Genomic DNA, 22,783 nt, shown 5'->3' with positions numbered 1-22,783 from the left:
ACGTGCACCACTTGTGCTGGCAACTCATTCCACACTCTCACAACCTCGAGTGAAGAAGATTCCTCTCATGTTCCCCTTAAACTTTTCACCTTTCACCCTTAACCCATGACCGCTGGTTGTAGTCACATCCAACCTCAGTGGAAAAAAGCCTGCTTGCATTTCCCCTATCTATACCGCAGCACAGATTAACAATTATAATCTGTGACTCTCTGGTCTTAACATGTGGAATATGCACAGCATTGGATAGTAACTGAACTGCCAAACACAAAATTGCATAAATATATGATTATAAATAATAATTAAATAATATTTATTAGTTTATAACTCTGTCATAAACCATATTTTTAAAACATTCATTGGGAAATAGTGGTTTCTACAAACAAAACCACGGCAATGTGTGGGGGTGGGGTATCATCTTGAATTAACTGGCCATTATAAAGTAGCCATGAAGTTAGTAATATTAATGCAAACACCCTAAACACCATGAGCCAGTCAATGTCTGTTTGCTCCAGGTTGCTGCAATGGTAGCCCTGCTGATGATCTCAAGCTGCCGAATGGGACCATTGTCACAGAAGTAGAAAATATAGGACTTTTTCTTGAAAGCTGGATGGTCGAAACATCTGGACTGGAGAGAGATTGTTTTCGTTGTCGAAAACAGAACTGCACCATTGGTAACTGTACTGCTTGCTTTGAAATGTTGAATCAAAATCCTTGGATCCTATGCCATCAGCACGTAAGTGGAGAAAATCTCCATCCATTCTTGAATTACACATTGTTCCAGATCTTGTGTAACAGAAATATACGGAGTTGTACTCGTCATAGTCATAGTCATAGTCATACTTTTTTGATCCCGGGGGAAATTGGTTTTCATTACAGCTGCACCGGTGCATCGTGCATAGATGAAAAGTTAACAGTTGTTTTGTTTTTCACTGCCCTTTATGGTTTGAATTGATTTAATTTTGTGAAGTGCATTCAAGAAGTAAGATTGGACTGAGCAACATATTTTAATATAGGAAAGCAAATTAGATGGTTTCGCCAATAATCATTGCAGAAGGAAAATGCACCAGGAAATCAGTTCTATAAATCCTGAGGCAACTCAGTAGCTTTCAGTCATCTTTGCATTCTTGAGCACATTACAATATACATTTTCAGTTTGAAATTGCTTGAGTAGGTAATTTTAATGTAATTCATTTTCTAGGAACCCTAGCTTCTGATGTTATAGTACAGTAGCAAAGTAATTCCATGAAAATAAAAAGAAAAAGCTGGAAACACTAACAGGTCAGGCAGTATTTATTGGAAGGGACAGCACTTTTCAAGGTCATAGGCCCTTCGCTCTTTGTCAATGTTCTGAAACGTTACTCTTCCTTTTTTCCAGAAACGGTGCTTGATCTGTTGAGTGTGTTTCCTATGTTTTCAATCTCCAGAGATTTTGTTTTGATTTTCATGAAAATTGATTCTGTGATTAGTAATATTTTATATGTATAAACTAAGTAGAAATGAAATATAACTATTTGGAGGAACATTCATTGTTGGTCTATTGGATCAGAAAATTTTGGATAAGAGGGTTCCATTAAGTTCTTGTTCATGTCTGTCCTGTTCATGTTAAGGTCACTCCAGAAATATTTTGTGAACTCTGGATTAGAGATTTTCACTATGTGACACATCAGTGTGATGCCCTGGCTTTATATGCAGCTGCTTGTAATAAATACAATGTCTGTATTCCGTGGAGAACTCCAGAATTTTGTCGTAAGTATTACTTTTACCATTATTATAACCGTCATGAAACTACAGTGCTTAATTCTTCATTCTGCTTGGACAGCATTAGTTTATTCAACAAATCTTCTTAGATTTACATACAAAGTGAAAATGAAGAAAATGTTAGAGTGGAGTTTATTTCTCGCTATTTCATAATTATTTTGAGTCCCAATAATAGTAAAAACTTTATGCAGTTTTACTGAAATTAAGTGAATGTATATGATGAAAGATTTAATTAAGACCCATTAATCCAATAATCGTATGAAAAGTAATTAAGTGATAGCAAATTATTCCAGTCTGCAGTCCTGTTTTGCATTTTCTGATATGATTCTGTTTTCCTGGTACCAACTCTCAGGTAGGCTTTCTCTCCAAACTGACTACATATGTAATTCAAAGGTTCATTTATTAAAGTTTCATTTGTTATCTAAGTATGTATGCAGTATATAGCTCCTAGATTCGTCTTCTCTGAATAGCCACAAAACAAAGAAAACCATGGAAGTCATTCAAAGAAAAACATCAACTCCCCGCACAAAATAAATTGTGCAAACAGCAACATCAAATCCACCCCCCCGCAGAAAAGCAAATTGTGTAAACGGCAAGAACATCAAACCCCAACCCCCTGCACAAAAAAACTAACAAATTGCGCCAAATGGCAACACCATCATCATGTGGAAAAAACAAGTAATGGCAACGAGAGCATCAACCCGCCCCCTCCCATGCAGAAAATAAATCATGCAAACTGCAAGAACATCAAACCCCAAAACCACCCCCACCCTGCACAAAAAAAGCTAACAAATGTTTTCTGTACCCTGACTGGAAGTGAAAGAATGATTGGGAATGATTGTTCCATTTAAAGAAATGCCGCAAAGCCTTTCAACCTAACCCACCACCACGTCTCCCAGTGGATACCTGCACTCAGGTTAAGCAAGAATTTTATTGCCGTTTCCAAGCAAGATTTCATTGTCTAAATGTTTCCTGTAAGACTTTCCCTAAATATCAAATTACTCGTCCTTGCTTTACTGTTCTATTGGATTAAAGTATTCAAGAGTTATTTTAACTCACTGTAACTGTAAATGAAGCTATGCATCTTGTTGTGATACAAGCAGAAATATAACACAAAGGCATTAATAAGTACATTATTATAGCACATGGCATTTTCTTAAAACTTTTACAATAAAAAATCACAAGTACAATTTTGATTGAATTATAATTTTGTAGAATTTTTAAAGATATTTTAAAAGGACTCATCTTAATAGTATGCATTTGAAATTGGTTTTGATAAACAGCACCACATAGTATTTTGAATTATAAAATATTCTTAGGTAAAATGTCTAATTTTAATTTGATTGCTTCAAGGTTACATGTTTAAAATTATATTCTTGCATTAATTGGCTGCATCACTGTCTGGTGGGTGGGGGGTGCTACTGCACACAATCAAAATAAGCTGCAGAGAACTGTAAACACAGTCAGCTCCATTATGGGCACTAGCCTCCATAGTATCCAGGACATCTTCAAAGAGTGATGCCTCAGAAAGGCAGCATCCATCATTACGGACCCCCATCACCCAGGACATGCCTTCTTCTCATTGCTACCATCAGGAAGAAACACGCACTCAATGATTCAGGGACAGCTTCGTCCCCTCTGCCATCCTGTTTCTGAATGGACATTGAAATCATGAACATGATGGATGCTACCTCAATATATTCTAATTTTTAAAAATTTTTCTCTATTTATTTTATATATGTGTGATTCACAGTTTTTTTTCTTTTCCTCTCTTATTATACATTGCATTGTACTGTTACCGCAAAAACAACAAATTTCACAACATATGCCAGTGATATTAAACCTGATTCTAATTCTAGTTGATTCCACTTTTGTGCCTATAGCACTTAGCTGCCCTGTTGGCATGGAATACCAACCTTGTGTGCCAGCTTGTGAAAGCAAAATGTGTCAGAATAAGGACTTCTATTTGGAACACGACCCCACCTGTTCATTTATCAGCGAGAGCTGTGTCTGCCCTCGAGGGACTGTGCTGCACCAACCAGATTCCAACTACTGTGTTTCCGAAGAAAAATGTGGTTTGTATTGTCTGAAAATACTTTGCAAATAAAAATGATCCATCTGTATCCTAAGATTATCAGTTAGGATTTGAGCTAACCTAATCAGCAATTATCTCCCATTTAATTCATTTTAATATAGTAATGAATTTAGTGTGTACCATGACATAATTCACAGATCCCTTGTCTATAATACAGGTGAATTACAAGAAAGTGAATGCCTTTGTCTGTGTAAAGATGACTGGTATACTTTGAACAAATTAGTGCACTTAAGTTCAAAGTAAATTTTATTATCAAAGTACATATGTATATGTTGCCGTATACAACCCTGAGATTCACCACCTTGTGGGCATACTCATCAAATCTATAGAATAGTAACTATAACAGGATCAGTGAAAGATCAACCAGAGTGCAGAAGATAACAAACTGTGCAAATGCAAATATAAATAAGTAGCAATAAATATCGAGAACATGAGAAAAAGAGTCCTTGAAAGTGAGATCATTTGTTGTGAGAACATTTCAGTGATGAAGCAAGTGAAGTTGAGTGTAGTTTTCCTGATGGTTGAGGAGTAAAAGGGGAAAACTACACCCAATTTCACTTGCTCAAAGAGAAAAATAAGCTCCTAAATTAGTGTATTAACTAAATTCAAAATAAACACAAAGCATTATGACCTGAGATCTGAGCATCATGTGATCTGAGCTTAAATGTTGAGTTTAACTAATTAAGTCACTGTTTTTTTTTCCAGCTTGCACAGACAATGAAGGCCAACCACGGTCAGCAGGTGAGACCTGGAATGGATCTCATAAAGGGTGCTGTATGTACAAGTGCTTGGATAATGGTACCATCATTGCTGTGGAACCTGAATGTAGTGAAGTCTCATCACCGATCTGTGAAAGAGAAGGAGAGATAATTATTGACGTCATTGAAGAGGGAGCATGCTGTCCGAAGAAGATTTGTGGTATGCGTTACATAGTTTTGTATATAATAGTCTGTTTTTGAAAAACTAAATATCAAGTATGAAACATCGGAAGAGTTTTATCTACCTATGTTTCTTCAGAATGCAATCTGACCATATGTGAAAGTGATGTGCCAGCATGTGAAAATGGAGAAAAATTGGTGATAGGCTACAGTTCCACCTCTTGTTGTCCTGAGTACAGATGTGGTAAGTCTACTCAAATTTAAAATACAGATTAATGTTTGAGAAATGTAGGAAATCATTTCCACATTGCAAGAAGAATAAATCTAGCAGTTGTGGATTAGGGCTTATTTGAAAGCCTTGCCTGAGATGTCTTCTATTAAAGCCAATGAAATAAAGAAGAGAGTCAGATAAGCACCTATGCAATCAAAAGTGATTTTGCAGATGCTGGATATTTTGAGCAGTACACCAGACATTTGTTGATCAATCTGGAATCATAAGCCATGTATGACAAGAAGCATCCGCTGGTGAAGTCCATATACCGAATGTTTAAAAGCATCAAATAAGTACAAGAAGTAATTTTCTAGACACATTTCTAGAGTATGTAACTATTATTGACTAAAGTAATGGGTTAAAAAAAGGACTATATAGCCACATGCAACAAACTTGATTTTACAAAATTGCCATAGTTTTCTTTATTTTCTTAATTGAATACATTTATTCAAGATAGATTGAAAATTAAAAAGGTATTTCTTGCTGTTTTTAATATATACTATAGTGTTGTTAATTTTAATGTTGAAATATAGAATGTGATGCTCTGGCATGTCCAACCAGTTCACCACCCGCATGCAGGGAGGACCAGTTTCTTGTTGAAGTGCGAATAGGCGACTCTTGCTGTTTCTCATTTCAGTGCGGTGAGTTAATGTTGCTCCAGTTAGTTGTTCTTGCACTAGAAGCCTGGTTTATAAAGGGTAGTCTCCATGAATGGACATAATTATGTTGTGAAATGATGTATCCACATTATGTGAATCAACTGACTCACCATGGGATTTTTCACCCATCTGCAGTGTACAGCTCGATGGATTGTGTGTTAGAAACCTATAATACTTCATTGTCCACCTTGAAAGGCAAAAATGCTTTAGGCCTCCCGTGTATCAATAATACAGGCAAGGTACAGGGGAAATGTTATTTTTATCTAGTATTTTATCCCTCGTTGAGTTATTTTATTTATTTATTGAAATACAGCACGGAATAGGCCCTTCCAACCCTTCGAGCAGCGCCGATCAGTAACCCCTGATTTATCCCTAGCCAGGACAATTTACAATGTCCAATTAACCTGCCAACCAGTACGTCTTTCAATTGTGGGAGGAAACGCACACAGTCATGGGGAGAATGTACAGACTTCTTACAGACAGCAGCTGGAATTGAACTTCGGTCACTGGTACTGTAAAGCTCTCTGCTGACCACTACACTACCTCACCATTGAGTTCTGTCTGCTGGAGTTGTAGATTGTTGCAGAAAAATTCTTTTCTCTTGTGTTTTTAACTATTATCTGTCTAATCTCTTAACTAATAAAACAGACTACAAAAATGTTTTTTCCAATATTTGATGCATTTTTTTCAACGATAGAATCATGTGGCTTGCATATGTTCTATTTACAAGTCACAGTGAAATTCTCCACTGGTTAAGGTTTTTTTTGTCGTTCACAATAAAAGGCATAAATAAAAACAGAAAGTGCTGGAAAAACTCAGCACACCAGACAGCATCTGCGGAAAGGGGACCGGTTAATATTTCTGTTCCAAAATTTTTCATAAGAGGCACTTCTGTAGGAATCGATTTTCCTGTTACCAAGCATGATGTGAAGAAGGTCAGCCTGGAAAGGTGGTCTAATGCACAATTTTGTAAAGAGCCGTAATTGATCAATACAATTAACAATTTTCTTTAGGAATAATTTTGAACTTTACATAAAATGTTCATTCATATTGGGGGAAATGTCACAGTTATATATTATAGCTAAAGATATCACAGATTGTTTCTTTCATCAGACAGTTGTTTGAAAACGTGTCTCCTGTATGGTGATGGTTGGCTGTTAGATACCTTGCCTTATTTTAAGGCTCTTAATGAGGTATTTAATGTAAATTTTAAAACGATCTACTTTTGTAGTGTGCGAGTCATGCATTGACCCAATTCCGACATGCAATGAAGGAGATATTCTTGCAATAGACCTCAATACTGTGGATCGTTGTTGCCCACTCTATCATTGTGGTGAGTGAAATATCTGCTTTGCTACTTCTGCTTGCTGATCAATTCATGCTATGTAATGTTCTGTTGATATTTTGGACATACAGGATGGTAATTCAATCTTAATAACTTCCTGAGAAAAAAATAGCTTGCCATCTTTGGCAAGACTCTTCCTTGAAATGTATTAAAAAGTTTAAAGCCATTTTCTGCTATTTTCCTTTCTCCACATTATCATTGTTCAGAATTGTATTACACGATTAGGTTTTGCACTTAAAACAAAGGGTAATTATTAATAGACTGAAATCTTCTTCTAGTGTCTGCTTTTATATGGTGCAGTACCAAAGACTTGTGGGAACAAAGTCGGATTATGAAGTTCCAAAATACATGGGAGAAGCAATTTGTTTTGTTGAAGCTGTGGGATTTTTAAAAATGTGTATGTTAAGTTGAGAAGGAAAGAAGAGACACTGAGTGTGATGGTTCCAGACACCATATGATTACAAAGGATTACGAAATCTCATTGCAGCATTCAGCTCCGTGAGGTGTTTGTGCTCTGTATGAATCTCCTTCCACCATTTTCACAGAACTCTATCAGCATCTTTTATTTCTTCCTTCTTTATGTGCTTCTCTAACTAGACTTTATTGAGTTGATACCTTCTGCCTCAGCTTTTCCTTGGATAAAGGGCAATCATTAAGGTTTGTTTGATATGGGCAATGTCCTATGACGTTGGTGATCGTGGTCTTTGCATGACCATGATTGTTCTTGGCAAATTTTTCTACAGAAGTGGTTTGCCATTGCCTTCTTCTGGGCAGCGTCTTTACAAGACGGCCATTATCAATACTCTTCAGAAATCGATTAGAAACTTCTACCATAGGATAATCAATTGTCAAAGATGGCACTGGCCACCTACGGCAACATTTTGTGGGCAGCTCACAAAATGACTAGATACTCGACTAGGTACATGTTTTCTGAACTGCTGTTGCTGCAGTCCATAACCTGCAAAGCAGGGTTTCCCAACCCCTCCACAGACCCCTTGGTTAATGGTGTGGCTCCAAGGCATAAAAAAGGATGGGGACCCCTGCTTTAAAGGATATACTTTTGAACCATGTGAACAAACCGGTGATTTTATGATCTCTTGGATTCAGTGAACTAGACTCTCAAGAATGCAGATATAGCCGGGCAGCTGTCACTGAGAATGGTCACTGTCTCGAGGCCTGGCAGCGGAAGGTGAACCCGTGCTCGGCTCCATTGCTCTGTGCAAATTAAAGCATTGAGCAAATTAAAACTGCCGAGTTTGAGAGTGGAAAATGAGCAGGTGTTCAGCATCACCTACCTGCATTTGACCTCTCCCTCCCTCCCTCTCCCTCCCTCTCCCTCCCTCCCCCTCCCTCCCTCTCCCTCCCTCTCCCTCCCTCCCTCTCCCTCCCTCTCCCTCCCTCTCCCTCCCTCCCTCTCCCTCCCTCCCTCTCCCTCCCTCTCCCTCCCTCTCCCTCCCTCTCCCTCCCTCCTTCTCCCTCCCTCTCCCTCCCTCCCTGCTGCTACCATCGGACGGGTAGTACAGGAGTCTCGGGACCCATGTTGCCAGGTTCAGGAGCAGCCACTGGGCTCCTGGATTGGTTTCACTCACCTCAGCCCTGAACTGGCTCCACAGCTGTGGACTCTGTGCTTTCCGAAACTCCGCAGTTCATGTTCTGTGTTATTTGTTTACTTTTTCTTGACTGTTTGAGTGACCCTGTTCTTTTTCTCACATTTTGATGTGTGGCAATCTTTGTGTGTGGCTTTTTGTGGATTCAATTCCTTGTTTGTGGCAAGTGGTTGTATATGGTAGACATTCTTTGATAACAAATCAGTACTTTGAACTTAATAAATATGTGTTTTAATGGCATGCAGGTAAATATTATAACATAGTGTTTTTTTAAAATTTCATTTTATTCTCTAGTTTAAAGGGAAACTAATACATACCATTTTGAACTGAACAGTCTGTAAGCCTTTCCTTTCCAATTCAAACATTTTAATAAATTTCATTATTTCTTATTTTTTTCTTAACTGCAGTCTGTGATGAAAATCTGTGCCCCCCTCCTGACAAGAACTGTGCAGCTGGAATGAAACTAGTGAAGAGACATGTTTCAGGAGTCTGCTGTCCTGACTGGCAGTGTGGTAACGATGAAATGAATTATTTATAACCTAATTATTTTAGGTCAAAACTTGCTGTTAATTATTCTCTTGTTTTGCAGACTGCACCTGTGAAAACACTACCAGTAAGACGTGTAAAGTGGTATGTCATGAATTAGCATATTGCAATCTAGTCTGTCATCGGAACGAGCCTATTAAGAACATCAAAGATTGACTCCGAAGTATCCCTTTAATAGGACTACGTTTAGATTTAAAAGGATGTTTGAGGCCCTCTGTCGGTAAGGGCTGACCATGGGTATAATGTCTATGTGATTCGCAAGCCAGGGCATTACAATATGTTGTCCATGTAGAAGGCTCCCCCTCTCCACGCAGCTGATGAATCGAAAGGAACAGCAGACGCTGATACAGTTTGGCACCAGTGGCATCATAAGAGTTACTAGTCAGTGCTAAACTCAACGTAGCACAGCCTTAGGGACTTCAGCTCGGGATTTTTCCCTCGGGGTTTACTCCCGAAGCCTTCCCCAGGGCAGCGGAGGTTTGAGTTCAGAATTTTCCTTCTAGATGAGCTGCCAAACACGGCTGATGAGCTCCATCTGCCCAAAGCAACTAGTTTTACAGTGTCAGTAACCTGCCCTTGCCCCTTCTCTTGTCAGTAGAAACAGTTCCGCTGGGCTAACTAGGTAAGCCACATGTGAAGGCCAGGAGCTGGACTTGGTCGTCAGAGTCTCTTTGAGATGCATGCCTTTGGGGGCATTTAATAGGCAGTGGGAGTTTATCCTCATTACCAACCTCCAATAAAACACCCACATAATTCCTCTCGATTTCTTCAAACCTAATTCTCTATTTGCTTCAACTTCATGTACAGGTCAACTGCTTTTGATTCTAACTCCCCTGCTGGGTTCCCTCAAGTTCAGATGCAATCCGTTTCTCTCATTGCGGCCACTTCTGCCCCGGAAGAGACACCAATAGTTCAAATTCAAGTCAAATCAAATCAATTTAAGTTTAATTATCCTTCAACCGTACATGAATACCACGTTCCTCTGGGGCCAAGGTGCAAAACAAACACAGCACAATCAAGATAGTGTGCAAAAAAAAAACATAATCACGCAAAAAAAAAATCAAAAAATATATACCCCAAGTCCCTGAGTGACATGTTTCGCAAATTCATGGTGGAGTTCCCCCAAGCCTGCCTTTCCATTCAGTATGGTTATGACTGATCTCTGCTGGCATTAACTCCTCTTTTTATGCTGGTTCCCCAAAACTTTCAGCTCCTTAAACATTCAAATCTTTATCTCAAATGAAATGGCCACCACCGTGGTCAGGAGCTAGAGAATTCCAGAAATTCCTAATCCTCTGAGAGAAGCGCTTTCTACACACCTGAGGTTTAAATAACTAGACCTTAATTTTGTAGCTTTGTCCCCTTGCCTGTGATTCTCAAGTAATTTACTGTCTTGCTGCAAAATAGGGGGAAGTTCTAACAGAGGACCCTGGCTTTCAGGATGTCTGTGGCTGTACTCGTTTCATCTGCAGTAAGTTTCCTATGGTTTCCTTGAACTTCAACAGCTGTTAGATTACTTACAGGCATTGTCTGCTCTTGCTGAATCACAAATATTATGCAGCAAGTCTGCCCATCTATTTAAATGGGCCAACATATTGTACTGTAAGATATTCATTATGAAATTAATTGAAATCCTGCTTTTTGCTTTTAATTTGTTCTTAATTTAAAAGTTTGCTGTTTGATCAAAATTGAAGCTGTATTCTGTACAGCTTAGTCATAATTTCCCAAACATGCTACCTGTTTTATCTCCAGTTGATTTTGCATGTGAGTTAGGAAAGATGTATCTTGGTTGCTGGCACTGATATCCCAGCAAATGTCAATGGGAGTTAGCAATTTAAATGGTTCGCCACAGACTAGATAGGCCAAAGGGTCTGTTTCTGTGCTGTACTTTTCTGTGACTATGACTCTAAATATATGTTGTCCAATTCACGTGCATATTTATTTATTGTCTTGCTCTGCTCTGTTACAACAGTCCAGAAACAGGATGCCCCATGGATTTTATGCTCTTTGAGTATCAGTGGATTTTCCACTGATAATACAGTATCATTGCACAAGTGTCAATAGAGACCATTGCTTGTCAATTTCCAAAAAAAAACACTCTTAAATAACTCCCTGTAATGAAATGGGAAGCCCGTGTCCTTAAGAGACAATAGTGTCCAGTTACCACCAGAAAGTTAATGTTAACAGTCAAGCTGCTTCTAGTGACTCTAAATGGTGCATGTTCTACACTTCCAGATATACAGTTCCAGTGATACTGTACTGAATATTGAGGGCTGAGAACCTTCAACAGTCTACTATCTGAAAGCTATTTATGTACTTACTGCCTGTTACCGCAGGTGTTTAGAAACATAGAAAACCTATAGCACAATACAGGCCCTTCGGCCCACAAAGCTGTGCTGAACATGTACTTACCTTAGAAATTACCTAGGGTTACCCATAGCCCTCCATTTTTCTAAGCTCCGTGTACCTATCCAGGAGTCTCTTAAAAGACCCTATCGTATCCGCCTCCACCACCGCCGCTGGCAGCCCATTCCACACACTCACCACCCTCTGCATAAGAAAAAAATTTACCCCTGACATCTGCTCTGTACCTGCTTCCAAGCACCTTAAAACTGTGCCCTCTAGTGTTAGCCATTTCAGCCCTGGGAAAAAGCCTCTGACTATCCACATGATCAATGCCTCTCAACATCTTATACACCTCTATCAGGTCACCTTTCATCCTCCATCTCTCGAAGGAGAAAAGGCCGAGTTCACTCAACCTATTCTAAGGCATGCTCCCCAATCCAGGCAACATCCTTGTAAATCTCCTCTGCACGCTTTCTTATAGTTTTCACATCCTTCCTGTAGTGAGGTGACCAGAACTGAGCACAGTACTCCAAGTGGGGTCTGACCAGGGCCCTATATAGCTGTAACATTACCTCTCGGCTCTTGAACTCAATCCCACGGCTGATGAAGGCCAATGCACCATATGTCTTCTTAACCACAGAGTCAACCTGTGCAGCAGCTTTGAGCATCCTATGGACTTGGTCCCCAAGATCTCTCTGATCCTCCACACTGCCAAGACTCTTACCATTAATACTATATTCTGCCATCATATTTGACCTACCAAAATGAACCACCTCACACTTATCTGGGTTGAACTCCATCTGCCACTTCTCAGTCCAGTTTTGCATCCTATCAATGTCCCGCTGTAACCTGTGACAGCCCTCTGCACTATCCACAACACCCCCAACTTTGTCATCAGCAAATTTACTAACCCATCCCTCCACTTGCTCATCCAGGTAATTTATAAAAGTCACAGAGAGTCGGGGTCCCAGAACAGATCCCTGAGACACACCACTGGTCACTGACCTCCATGCAGAATATGACCTGTCTACAACCACTCTTTGCCTTCTGTGGGCAAGCCAGTTCTAGATCCACAAAGCAAGGTCCTCTTGGAGCCTATGCTTCCTTACTTTCTCAATAGGTCTTGCATGGGGTACCTTATCAAATGCCTTGTTGAAATCCATATACATTACATCTACTGCTGTACCTTCATCCATGTGTTTAGTCACATCCTCAAAAAATTCAATCAGGCTCGGAAGGCACGACCTGCCTTTGACAAAGCCATGCTGCCTATTCCTAATCATATTATGCCTCTCCAAATGTTTATAAATCCTGCCTCTCAGGATCTTTTCCATCAACTTACCAACTACTGAAGTAAAACTCACTGGCCTATAATTCCCTGAGCTATCTCTACTCCCTTTCTAGAATGAGGGAACAACATCTGCAACCCTCCAGTACTCAGGAACCTCTCCCGTCCCCATCAATAATGATGCGTTTAGGGCAGCAATGAAGGTCCTCCACCTCTGGTGGTGTTCAGGGCTTCCTTCATCTTATCAGTGGCTTCCTCTTGGTTTTCAATACTGTCAGTCATGTAAGACCCAGAGGTTGACTCAGGAATACCATTGCATTCAGTTGCAGAAGGATTCTTCATTGCTGTTTCCGTAACAACTTTGTTAGCCCTGAGTGGAACCCCCGAACCTGGAGGACCGGTGGACCACTCTTAGTAGTTTATATTTCATTTATAATTATATTCAATTAATGTTCCTGAATTTAAATAGTGAGGCCCTCCATTGGTCAGGGTCAACCATGGATACTACATACATGATCTGCAAGCCAGGGTAGTACAATACATCCAGGGTAATATAATATAGAGAGCAAGCTATTGCCCCTCTCCACACAGCTGATGAATCCAAAGGGACAACAGAGACCGATACAGTTAGACATGAGTGGTGCCATAGGAGTTGCCAGTCAGCATTGAGCTCAAAGTAGGACTCCTTTAGGGAATCCAGCTCGGGAATTTTCCTTGGGGTTTACTCCCAGAGCCTTCTCCATGAGTCCATAACAACCGCAATGAAGCTGAATGCACCATATGCCTTCTTAACCACACAGTCAACCTGTGCAGCCGCTTTGAGTGTCCTATGGACTTGGACCCCAAGATCTCTCTGATCCTCCACACTGCCAAGACTCTTACCATTAATACTATATTCTGCCATCATATTTTACCAAAATGAACCACTTCACACTTATCTGGGTTGAACTCCATCTGCCACTTCTCAGCCCAGTTTTGCATCCTGTCAATGTCCCTCTCTAACCTCTGACAGCCCTCCACACTATCCACAACACCCCTAACCCCCAACCTTCTCGATAACAACCCCAATGCAGCGGAGGTTCGAGATCAGAGTTTTCCCTCTCCCAGAAGAGCTGCCAATCACGGCTGATGAGCTCCATCTGCCCAAAGTGACCGGTTTTAAGGAGCTAGTAACCCGCCTTTGCCTCTTCTCCTGTCAGTAGAAATGATTTCATCAGGTTTAGTAGCTAAGCCACACATGAAGGCCAGAAGCTGGACTTGGTTGTCAGGGGGTATTTGAGACTCACACCACTGGGAGCATTTAATAGATAGTGGCAGCTTATCCCCATCAACAACCCTGGCTATGACAACTTTAAGAAACCAATTAAATAGTACTTGGCTAAAATCCTTAATTTTGGAAAAAATAGTAATAATTCAGACTATATTCACTGAATAATTCTAATAATAATGTATCTGTAATTATTAACACAAGAGATTCTGCAGATGGTGTAAATCCAGAGAGCATACACAAACTGCTGGAGGAACTCAGCAGGTCAGGCAGTGTCTATGAAACTGAATAAACAATATTTCAGGCAGAGACCTTTCTTCTATAATTATTAATTAGATTATGCATTTAATTGTTTCAGGAAAAGCTGATGTCTGCCTCTTCCAAGGTGTCACTGCACTGAATCCTGGCCAGTCACTATTTCAGCATCTTGAGGGTGACCAGTGTTACATAGCAAGTTGTTTCCAGAGTACAGAATCAGCCACCGAAGCTCCTTCAATGGAAGTATCAATAGTTAACTGTTCAGCAAAATGCCAACCTGTGAGTTAATAAGTATGATCATTTAATCTTGAAAATTTCAAAATATGCCATTGGAAAAAGGTTTACATAAGATTTTCCTTAGTAGCTCAATCTTTCTATGTTGAGAAGAATTCTTGTATACTTCATCCATCATAACAGGCAGGATCATTGTTCAAGTTTGTACAGAGTGCCTTTCTCTTGGTTGTTATTACAAATCTTAAGTGATCTCTTCCCTTCTCAACCAGACACCATCCTCTGGAATCCCTGTGTTTTCATCTTAGAACACCTCTCTTACTGCAAGCTGAGTCCTGTGAGTTTCAATTGGCTGCCAAAAATGAGCCACTCAATCTCTCCACCAAATCTCTTTGCTACTGTCCACAGCACCTGAACTGCCTCTGTATAGGTATCCATCATTCTAATCTCTATTCAGAAGACAGAAGTAATAGTTTTCATTCATAACAAAAAACCCTTTTCGCATGTCATTGATTCTGCCTGGTTCCCCCTGTTCATACTTGTGCAGAACCAGGATGTTTGCAGCTTCTGTTTAATCCTGGGCAGAATTACCATTCTATATCAGTTCCCTCCACTGATAACATATTTTGAGTCATGTCCCTGTATAGGTTGATGAGCTTAATGTGATGAGGTTAATAATTTGCCTTTACATTGATTACAAATTTGCTTGTATACAACTGTTGTTGTAACATCATAGTCAATTGTGGTAACATTTGCTGACATTCAGTTCTGAATAAATGTAAAATTGTGATTCATAACAAGTTTTCTTCAGCAATCTTTTAAAAATCTATTACAGAAAGCACCACTTTGAAAACTTTATTGCTGTGTGTACATTAAATTACATTTTTATTCAATTATTTTATGTAAAATTACCTGTGATAAGTTTTGTTGAGCAGATGTGTAAAGGTCTACTAAGTCATTGTTACTTATGAAAACTTTGATACAGAGGTGATAACAATTTTCTTGGTAACTTCTCAATAAACGAACTCTGAGTTTTCTTAAGATAAAGAGAATGATTGTATTAATCAACAGCATCAAGTCTATGTTCCTTCAACTGATCCCCATGTTTGCTGTGGAACGTGTAAGAATATGTCATGTCCTTTTGAGGAAGATGGGATCATAGTTTTACATAATGTAAGTTCATTCAGTGTACTATATTAACTAATTTGCATTTTCCTGTAATACCAATAACACGTATATCATTTTGCCCTAGAATTGATGTGTTCAGACATATGTGTGGGCATTGGTAAATCTATGAAATTGTGAATTTGAAATTGCTAATCTCAGGGAGAAATGTGAATCTGTTTTTAGGGCCTGAGTTCACACTTAGGAGACTTTCTTAAGCAGAATGATTTTCAAGAGACTGAAAAAGGGCTAAACTAGTACTAATGCCTTCCACACCCTAAAACATCATACGTTGATCACTACACACATTTACAAGCAGCCATCTGTGATACTTAACCTGTGGGGTTTGAAGATTGTGGATTAATGAGAAAGGACCCTGGTTGTCTTTACAAAAGATAGAAAGTCTGATCTATTGGGTGCTCCTAATATTTTCCATTTTTGAACGCAAAGGCACAACACAAATTTCTAAGGCTTGGGTTGCGAAGAAAGTGATATCCGGTTATGTCAGAAGGAGTGGGATGAGATTCTGTTCTGGATTAATTACTTTTAGAATTTAGCTTAAGGACATACAGATCAATATTTGTAAAATGCTCTAAAGCATTTAAAATCTCAAAATTTTATAACATCCTACATAAACGTTATTTCCTCGGTAGACTTCCAAAGAGAACATTGTTTGGATATATTTTGTTCTTTATTGGTTTAGACATTTATTTCCGAAATATTCAGCGCACTATGGTCCTTAATAAATTATAAAATAAATTGAATTATGAAAATTGTATGTTGACTTTCAAAAATGTTTAAATTCATTTATATAATTTTATTTCCACTCCAGGCAGGAACCTCCTGGATTGCTGACTGTATCAGATATGAATGTCTGGAGACAACCATTGGAGTCATGATGATCGGCTCTGGAATTGTCTGCCCACCATTTAATGAGACTGAATGCATACAGGTCAGTACATTGTCATCATAACAATACCGTGTCCCTTCTGCAGAGTTAGACCATCTTCAGAGAGTTGGCCAACTTTTGGAAAGTGAAACTTGTATCATTGCCCAAAAGAGAAAAAGCTCCAAATATACAGAAAATCATGAAGCAAAAAAAAAATTAGACTTCCAATAAAATTTTAGACTTCCAACAAACAATGCCTGCCACAGATACCAACCCTGTATGTATGTATGCATTCACATATGGACACATATTTAAACATAAATCCTAGCTGTCTGTTACACATGAATTTTTATTGCTTTTCACCTGCTGGTGAGGGGAGACCTCATAGAAACATTTCGAATGTTAAAAGGCATGGACAGAGTGGATGTGGCAAAGTTGTTTCCCATGATGGGGGAGTCTAGTATGAGAGGGCATGACTTCAGGATTGAAGGGCGCCCTTTCAGAACAGAAATGCGAAAAAATTTTTTTAGTCAGAGGGTGGTGAATCTATGGAATTTGTTGCCATGAGCAGCAGTGGAGGCCAAGTCATTGGGTGTCTTTAAGGCAGAGATTGATAGGTATCTGAGTAGCCAGGGCATCAAAGGTTATGGTGAGAAGGCGGGGCAGTGGGACTAAATAGGATAAAATGGATCAGCTCATGATAAAATGGCAGAGCAGACTCGATGGGCCGAATGGCCTACTTCTGCTCCTTTGTCTTATGGTCTTATGTTGATGTCAGGGCTTGTCAACAACAATGGGTTGTATTTCATGATATTTTTCCTGCGTCTCTGTAACATGAAAGCAGATTCACAGATTTGGTGAGTGAGACAGACAACACTGGTTATGAATAAGCATATTAATCATTTATTTACAATCAGTAAAAAATCTGACGAAATATTTAAGTCCCCCCTAGTTATACAAACTACAAGACTAAATATTCAACGAACAGATACTTGCTAAGAGTGCACATTGGCTCCCTGTAGTCCGGAGCATACTTTCCCAATAGTTCTTCATCACTGATCACGACCTCAGTGTGCACGCCCTGAGAACAAACGGAGAGTGAGGCCGAGCCTCCCGCACGTGCTATTCTTATACTTCTGAGGTGCCTAAAACCAGACACCAGTGCTGGGGCACACATGGCAACCAATGGGAAACAGCTGCTACATCCTTCAAACAGGCCAATTGATAACCAGCACAATCGAAGCTGCTTTCAACCAACAAGTAAACTAACTCCCACATAATAGTCTCTGCTCCCAAGCTGAGGGAATCTTGAAGAGACTTCTCAGTTCTTGAAACATTTGAACCTAGGGTGTTTAGTAGCCACTAGTGGTACAAAAGTCATGTCTCCAAATAGTCTAAAGCTGATAAAGGATCATTTCTCTTATCTCCAGGCTCCGAATTTGGAGAGTTAAAGATGGCATTCAATTGATTACCCTATATGACAATGTTAGAAGACTCATACTCCAGTTGATCAGGAATATGTGAATAGTTTAAAACAAGTTGCTTTCTTTGTTTAGTAAACATAAAATCAATATTTGAAAATTGGTTATAAAATTAACTTTTGGGGCTGTAATTTCTTGCCTACTGACACATGTTGGACTGAAAGTGTTCATCCATTTTGTGCAACACACACAAAATGCTAGAGGAACTCGGCAAGTCAGGCAACATCAGTGGAGGGAAATGAACAGTCAACGTTTTGAGCTGAGATCCTTTATTGGGACTGGAAAAGAGGGGGGCAGATATGGGAAGAGGCAGAAGCACATGCTGGCAGGATATGGGCGGGATAGGTGGGAGGGAGAGAGGGGATGGAAGTGAATGATGTGAGAAGCTAGGAGGTGAAAGGTGGAAGAGACCAAGCACTAAAGAAGAAGGAATTTGATAGGAGAGGACAGAAGACCATGGAATTAAGGAAAGGAGGTGGAAAACTGGAAGGAAGTGATGGTCAAGTCATGAGGGCAGGGGTGGAGGGGAAAGGGAGTAAGAGGGCCATCAGAATGAGGGAAAACAAAGTAGGGGGTGAGGGGTTGGGTGATACAACGAAAAACAGAGGGGACTGGTTACCAGAAGCTAGAAATGCCATTATGTCAGAAATACCAAAACCATTGTTATAACTGTTTGAAGAAGTGTTTTCAAGGTGAAACACAGCACTGCTGGTGGGTCTTACCAAAAACAAACATTACCTGAGGTTCATGAGTTTCCCTTGTATCCCAAACTCCAATAATTGATAGTCTTATTGATTGTTTTTAAACTTATTCATGAGCTCTTATTGATTAATATCAATAGACATCGATTATGTTTGATCATTCACTGTTCCTAGTTATTAGGCATTTCAAAAATACCATGATTTGACTTTCTTCAAAATGATATTCTTAAATCTACTCACATTTCACTATATCCATCTCCATTCATTTTATCTGCTATGTGTTTTATGTTTCACCCTTCATTAGCATTGCTATGCTTCCAAATTTACTGCCTGCAAATCCATTTTATTTTTCATTTAGCTGAGTAATTATTAAGAAACTAAGACCTACCTGTGGATCAGAATACATACTATTGTTCCTGACTGACCGTTCACTTTCAACCATTTTGCTTAACAAGGTTGCCTTTGATTCCACACTGTTTAACCATTCCTAATCATTTCTTGTGTGGTAACATCAATTACCTCTGGATGTCTAAGTAGAAACTTTCATTTAAATCACATCAATAAATTAAATTAAATTAATTAGAAAAGTCATTTTGTACATTTATTAAGAAAAAGGCAATAACTGAGGAGTGGGCAAGTCCACTCAAGGATAAGGTAGAGAATTTGGAGTTTGAGTCGCAGAAAGTGGTCGAGGTAGAAGGTGAGTACTTTCTGTTGGTGTTTAGCAAGGAGAAGAATTTAGAAGATAGGGAAGGCAGAGTGGGCCATGTTAAAGAAGGAATTATGGATAATACACAGAAGGAGGATAATTAGTGTAAATTGGCATCAAGATCAGCATAACATCGTGGGCCAAATGGCCCGTCCCGTGGTATACAGTACTTTTTTCTCTGTTTTTGGACTAATATTTCACATTTCTGGTCAGTTTGAATTTGTCGAGTGATCAGTCACTCTGCCTCTAGATGGCAGAATCTAGATCAAATGATCAAACAGCATTCCTCTTAATTGAAGTTAGACCGACAGATCTACAATAGCTTGATTGATTTTTCATATTCTTCTTGAATCAGAATCAGGTTTATTATCACCGGCATGTGACGTGAAATTTGTTAACTTAGCATCAGCAGCAGTTCAATTCTATACATAATATAGAAGGAAAAAAACAAAATAAAGTAGTAATAATAATAAATAAATAAGTAAGTAAATCTATCACAGTATATGTATATCGAATAGATTAAAAATTGTGCAAAAAAACAGAAATATTAAAAAAGTGAGATAGTGTCCAAGGGTTCAATGTCCATTTAGGAATCGGATAGCAGAGGGGAAGAAGCCATTCCTGAATTGCTGAGTGTGTGCCTTCAGGCTTCTGTATCTCCTACCTGATGATATCAGTGAGAAAAGGGCACCCCCTGGGGGCTGGGGTCCTTAATAATGGACACTGCCTTTCTGAGACACTGCTCCTTGAAGATGTCCTGGGTACTTTGTAGGCTAGTACCCAAGATGGAGCCGACTAAATTCACAACTCTCTGCAGCTTCTTTCGGTCCTGTGCAGTAGCACCCCCCCACCCCCCCATACCAGTCAGTGATGCAGCCTGTCAGCGTACGCTCCACGGTACATCTATAGAAGTTTTTGAATGTATTTGTTGACAAACCAAATCTCTTCAAACTCCTAATGAAGTGTAGTCACTGTCTTGCCTTCTTTATAACTGCATCAATATGCAGGGACCAGTTAGATCCTCAGAGATCTTGACAACCAGGAATTTGAAACTGCTGACTCTCTCCACTTCTGATCCCTCTATGAAGATTGGTATGTGCTCCTTCGTCTTACCCTTCCTGAAGTCCACAAAAAGCTCCTTCATCTTATTGACGTTAAGTGCCAAGTCGTTGCTGCGACACCATTCCACTAGTTGGCATATCTCACTCCTGTACGTGCTCTTGTCACCACCTGTGATTCTACCAACAATAACTGTATCGTCAGCAAATTTATAGATGGTGTTTCAGTTATGCCTAGCCACACAGTCATGGGTATATAGAGAGTAGAGCAGTGGGCTAAGCACACACCCTTGAGGTGCACCAGTGTTGATCATCAGTGAGGAGGAGATGTTATCACCAATCTGCACAGATTGTGTTCTTCCAGTTCAGAAGTCTAGGATCCAATTGCAGAGGGAGGTACAGAGGTGCAACTTCTCAATCAGGATTGTGAGAATGATGGTATTAAATGCTGAGCTGTAGTCGATGACTGGCATCCTGACATAGGTGTTTGTGTTGTCCAGGTGGTCTAAAGCCGTGTGGAGAGCCTTGAGATTGCGTCTGCCGTTGACCTATTGCGGTGATAGGCAAATTGCAATGGGTCCAGGTCCTTGCTGAGGCAGGAATCCAATAATTTGCTCATGTGGACATAATTGGGATGGCCCAGTAGCGTAGTGGTTAGCACAACACTACAGTGAGGGTGACCTGAGCTCAATTACCGCTGTTGCATGTAAGGAGTTTGTACGTTCTCCCTGTGACCATGTGGGTTTCCTCCCATGGTCCAATGACATACCGATTGGTAGGTTAATGGGTCATTGAATATTTTTCTGTGACTTAGGCTAGGATTAAATTTGGGGATTGCTGTACACCGTGGCTCAATGACCTATTCTGTGCTGTATCTCAACAAACAAACAAATAAATAATATTTTAGTTTGCTTGCTTTAATGGTATTTTCATTTTCCTCTATAATGACAATCACTAGCTTAGACACAGAACTTATAGTAAACACAAACCATATATGTGTCAGTCAGTCTGTAACGGAACAGCCAGAATGGTACAAATGGTATTACTAGACGCACACAGTGGCCACTTTATTTACACCTATACACCAGCTCATTCATGCAAATATTTAACCAGCCAATCATGTGACAACAACTCAGTGCATCACCACATGCAGATGTGGTCAAGAGGTTCAGTCGTTGTTCAGACCAAACATCAGAACGGGAAAGAAATGTGATCCGAGTTATTTTCACTGTGGATGATTGTTGGTGCCAGATGGGGTGGTTTGAGTATCTCAGAAGCTGCTGATCTTCTGGAACTTTTATGCACAACATTTCTAGAGCATGGTGCAAAAAACAAAAATCATCCAATGAATGCCAGTTCTGTAAGTGAAAGCGCCTTGTTAATGAGAGAGGTCAAAGGAGAATGGGTAGACGGGTTCAAACTGACAGGAACACAGCAGTGTGCAGAACAACTTCTCCAAGAGGTACCTAATAAAGTGGCCACTGAGTGTATAGCAATGTGTCATAATCTATTAAGGTGGTCACAACGCATTAATCTAAATGTGGCAATCTGTCAAGCAGCAAATAGACTTGGACCACACTCAGTGGTCCAAATCTATTATGTGGAGAGAGAAAACATGTTAACGCTTCAGGCTGATATTAATTCTTCAAAATGATTTCATTATTTAGCAATTTTGCCATGTCTTTATTGTTGATTAGAGCATCCCCTGTGTCTATCTTTAATTAGCACACTCTCTCCTCCACCACAGCCCATGGAGGGGGATATTTACACTCAAAGCAACAATGTAATATGATTGACTGAATCAGCAACTCATTTTACATCTCTCCTGCTATTATTTACTATGTCCGGAAAAACCAATTAGTCCCATTTCAAGAACGTAAGTAAACTAGTACTTTAATAAAGACTTGCCAATTAAGGTAACACACACACACAAAATGCTGGAGAAACTCGGCAGATGAAGGGTCTCAGCCCAAAATATCAACCGTTCATTTCCTACCATTGTTGCTACCAGACCCGCTGAGTTCTTCCAGCATCCTGTGTGCTGTTCCAGATGTTACAGCATCTGCAGCCTCTCTTTTGTCAATTAAAGTTGTTTTTTTGAGGGGCTTTTGAGTTCATTCATGGCTCCGCCTGTCTAAGTAGACAATGGATGCGCCCGTTCTGGGGTGCAGACCTGGGCGATAAATACGGAGATCCTGGGCTGCCCAGACATCAAGATCCCCCTCTCGGCCT

At 39.7% G+C, this 22,783-nt stretch overlaps 1 protein-coding gene across 1 annotated transcript in view; it reads left to right on the top strand.

Annotated features, from left to right (window-relative positions):
• The window catches only part of otogl (otogelin-like), a 167,884-nt gene that overhangs the window by 132,717 nt on the left and 12,384 nt on the right, over positions 1-22,783 (top strand). Inside the window, exons 40-52 of the mRNA XM_063059518.1 lie at positions 513-733; positions 1,608-1,746; positions 3,642-3,833; positions 4,559-4,771; positions 4,871-4,975; positions 5,536-5,643; positions 6,893-6,994; positions 9,021-9,125; positions 9,203-9,243; positions 10,567-10,630; positions 14,419-14,597; positions 15,621-15,722; positions 16,546-16,665. Of these exons, the coding sequence (XP_062915588.1) occupies positions 513-733; positions 1,608-1,746; positions 3,642-3,833; positions 4,559-4,771; positions 4,871-4,975; positions 5,536-5,643; positions 6,893-6,994; positions 9,021-9,125; positions 9,203-9,243; positions 10,567-10,630; positions 14,419-14,597; positions 15,621-15,722; positions 16,546-16,665 (1,691 nt within the window). The remainder of the gene's footprint in view (positions 1-512; positions 734-1,607; positions 1,747-3,641; positions 3,834-4,558; positions 4,772-4,870; positions 4,976-5,535; positions 5,644-6,892; positions 6,995-9,020; positions 9,126-9,202; positions 9,244-10,566; positions 10,631-14,418; positions 14,598-15,620; positions 15,723-16,545; positions 16,666-22,783) is intronic.

The sequence above is a fragment of the Mobula hypostoma genome, chromosome 9, assembly GCF_963921235.1.
Source record: "Mobula hypostoma chromosome 9, sMobHyp1.1, whole genome shotgun sequence".
In the NCBI taxonomy this organism is placed as follows: Eukaryota; Metazoa; Chordata; class Chondrichthyes; order Myliobatiformes; family Myliobatidae; genus Mobula; species Mobula hypostoma.
This window is presented reverse-complemented; position numbering and strand designations above follow the sequence as displayed.